Source organism: Gadus chalcogrammus, chromosome 16 (assembly GCF_026213295.1).
Source record: "Gadus chalcogrammus isolate NIFS_2021 chromosome 16, NIFS_Gcha_1.0, whole genome shotgun sequence".
Classification (NCBI taxonomy): Eukaryota; Metazoa; Chordata; class Actinopteri; order Gadiformes; family Gadidae; genus Gadus; species Gadus chalcogrammus.
Window position 1 is genome coordinate 1284752 of NC_079427.1, and position 2500 is coordinate 1287251.

General features: G+C 38.3%; 1 protein-coding gene across 1 annotated transcript in view; it reads left to right on the top strand.

Annotated features, from left to right (window-relative positions):
• Positions 1–2500, top strand: part of ano7 (anoctamin 7) — a 23624-nt gene that overhangs the window by 7494 nt on the left and 13630 nt on the right. The window contains exons 9-10 of the mRNA XM_056611982.1: positions 1134–1277; positions 2265–2402. Of these exons, the coding sequence (XP_056467957.1) occupies positions 1134–1277; positions 2265–2402 (282 nt within the window). The remainder of the gene's footprint in view (positions 1–1133; positions 1278–2264; positions 2403–2500) is intronic.

Consider the following 2500-nt stretch of genomic DNA (forward strand, 5'->3'; position numbering starts at 1 on the left):
TCACAACTGGCTGTTTATATCTAGCCGGTGCCATGTTTGGGTGTGTGTCTGTGCCGTAAAGCATTTTCGAAACTACAATCTGACTACATTTTTGGAGGATACTTCCGCCGCGTCACATCCGGAAGCGCTCGGTCCGAACACATCAAGTTGCATATGCGCTTTTTCACTGTAGAGGCCACATGGGAAAATGACACACCCACCAATCGACCCAGAAATGGATGCAGAACCATCAGCATAACTCTCAACCTGCATACTTAATGTAATTTTGGCTAAAAAAGTTGCATAGTGGGCCTTTAAGAGGGGCCGCATTTGGCCCACGGGCCGCTAGTTGAATAGGCCTGATCTATAGGTTGGTGTGTGTATATAATCTATAGGTTGGTGTGTGTATATAATGTATTTATCTATAGATTGGTGTCTGTACATAATTTATATCATATATAGGTTGGTGTGTGTATATAATGTATATAATCTATAGGTTGGTGTCTGTATATAATGTAAATATCTATAGGTTAGTGTGTGTGTATATAATGTATAGGTTGGTGTGTGTATGTTATGTTTATATCTATAGGTTGGTGTGTGTATATAATGTATATTATCTATAGGTTGGTGTGTGTATATAATGTATATCATCTATAGGATGGTGGTATATATAATGTATATTATCTATAGGTTGGTGTGTGTATATAATGTATATCATCTGTAGGTTGGTGTCTGTATATAATGTAAATATCTATAGGTTGGTGTGTGTGTGTGTGTGTATATAATCTATAGGTTGGTGTGTGTGTGTGTGTGTGTGTGTATATAATGTATAGGTTGGTGTGTGTGTGTGTGTGTGTGTGTGTGTGTGTGTGTGTGTGTGTGTGTGTGTGTGTGTGTGTGTGTGTGTGTGTGTGTGTGTGTGTATATAATGTATAGGTTGGTGTGTGTGTGTGTGTGTGTGTGTGTGTGTGTGTGTGTGTGTGTGTGTGTGTGTGTGTGTGTGTATAATGTATAGGTAGGTGTCTGTATATAATGTATATCATCTATAGGTTGGTGTCTGTATATAATGTAAATATCTATAGGTTGGTGTGTGTGTGTGTGTGTGTGTATATAATGTATAGGTTGGTGTGTGTATGTAATGTATATATCTATAGGCTGGCCTGCTGTTTGACAACGGGGGGACGGTGTTCTTCAGCGTCTTCATGGCCCTCTGGTCCGTCACCTTCCTGGAGTTCTGGAAGAGGAGCTGCAGCTGCCTGACGCACCGATGGAACTGCAGTCAGTACCAGGAGGTGGAGGTAGGGCTGGGGATACCCTATGGATCAATATACCTTATCCTACTGTTATAGGATATCAATGTACCTTATCCTACTGATCTATATCAATATACCTTATCCTACTGTTATAGGATATCAATGTACCTTATCCTACTGATCTATATCAATATACCTTATGCAACTGTTATATATTTATATACCTTATGCTACTGTTATATATCAATATACCTTATGCAACTGTTATATATTTATATACCTTATGCTACTGTTATATATCAATATACCTTATCCTAGTGCTATATATCAATATACCTTATGCAACTGTTATATATCAATATACCTTATGCTACTGTTATATATCAATATACCTTATGCTACTGTTATATATCAATATACCTTATCCTACTATTATATATCAATATACCTTATCCTACTGTTATATATCAATATACCTTATCCTACTCTTATATATCAATATACCTTATCCTACAATTATAGATAATATACCTTATCCTACTGTTATAGATAATATACCTTATCCTACTCTAATATATCAATATACCTTATCCTACAATTATAGATAATATACCTTATCCTACTCTTATATATCAATATACCTTATCCTACTATTATATATCAATATGCCTTATCCTACTCTAATATATCGATAAACAATACCTTATCCTACCATCATACAATATGTACTTTCATGTTTTTGTAGTAACTATTTGCAGCTCTACTTTGAAGATGTATATGTTACTTTATTTTGAAGGTAGTGAGTACCTTTATTTTGAAGGTAGTGAGTACCTTTATTTTGAGGTAGTGAGTACCTTTATTTTGAAGGTAGTGAGTACCTTTATTTTGAAGGTAGTGGGTACCTTTATTTTGAAGGTAGTGAGTACCTTTATTTTGAAGGTAGTGAGTACCTTTATTTTGAAGGTAGTGAGTACCTTTATTTTGAAGGTAGTGAGTACCTTTATTTTGAAGGGTGTTCTCGCGGTGTTTCAGGAACGCCCTCGGCCGGAGTTCACGGCGATGGCTCCCATGACGACCAGGAACCCCGTCACCGGGGCGGAGGAGCCCTACTTCCCCGAGACCCAGCGGCTCCGCAGGATCCTGACGGGAGGCTTGGTCATCGTGGTGATGGTAGGACTGGGGTTAGTGGGGGGGTTAGTGGGGGGTTAGTGGGGGGTTAGTGGGGGGGTTAGTGGTGGGGTTAGTGGTGGGGTTAGTGTTAGTGGTGG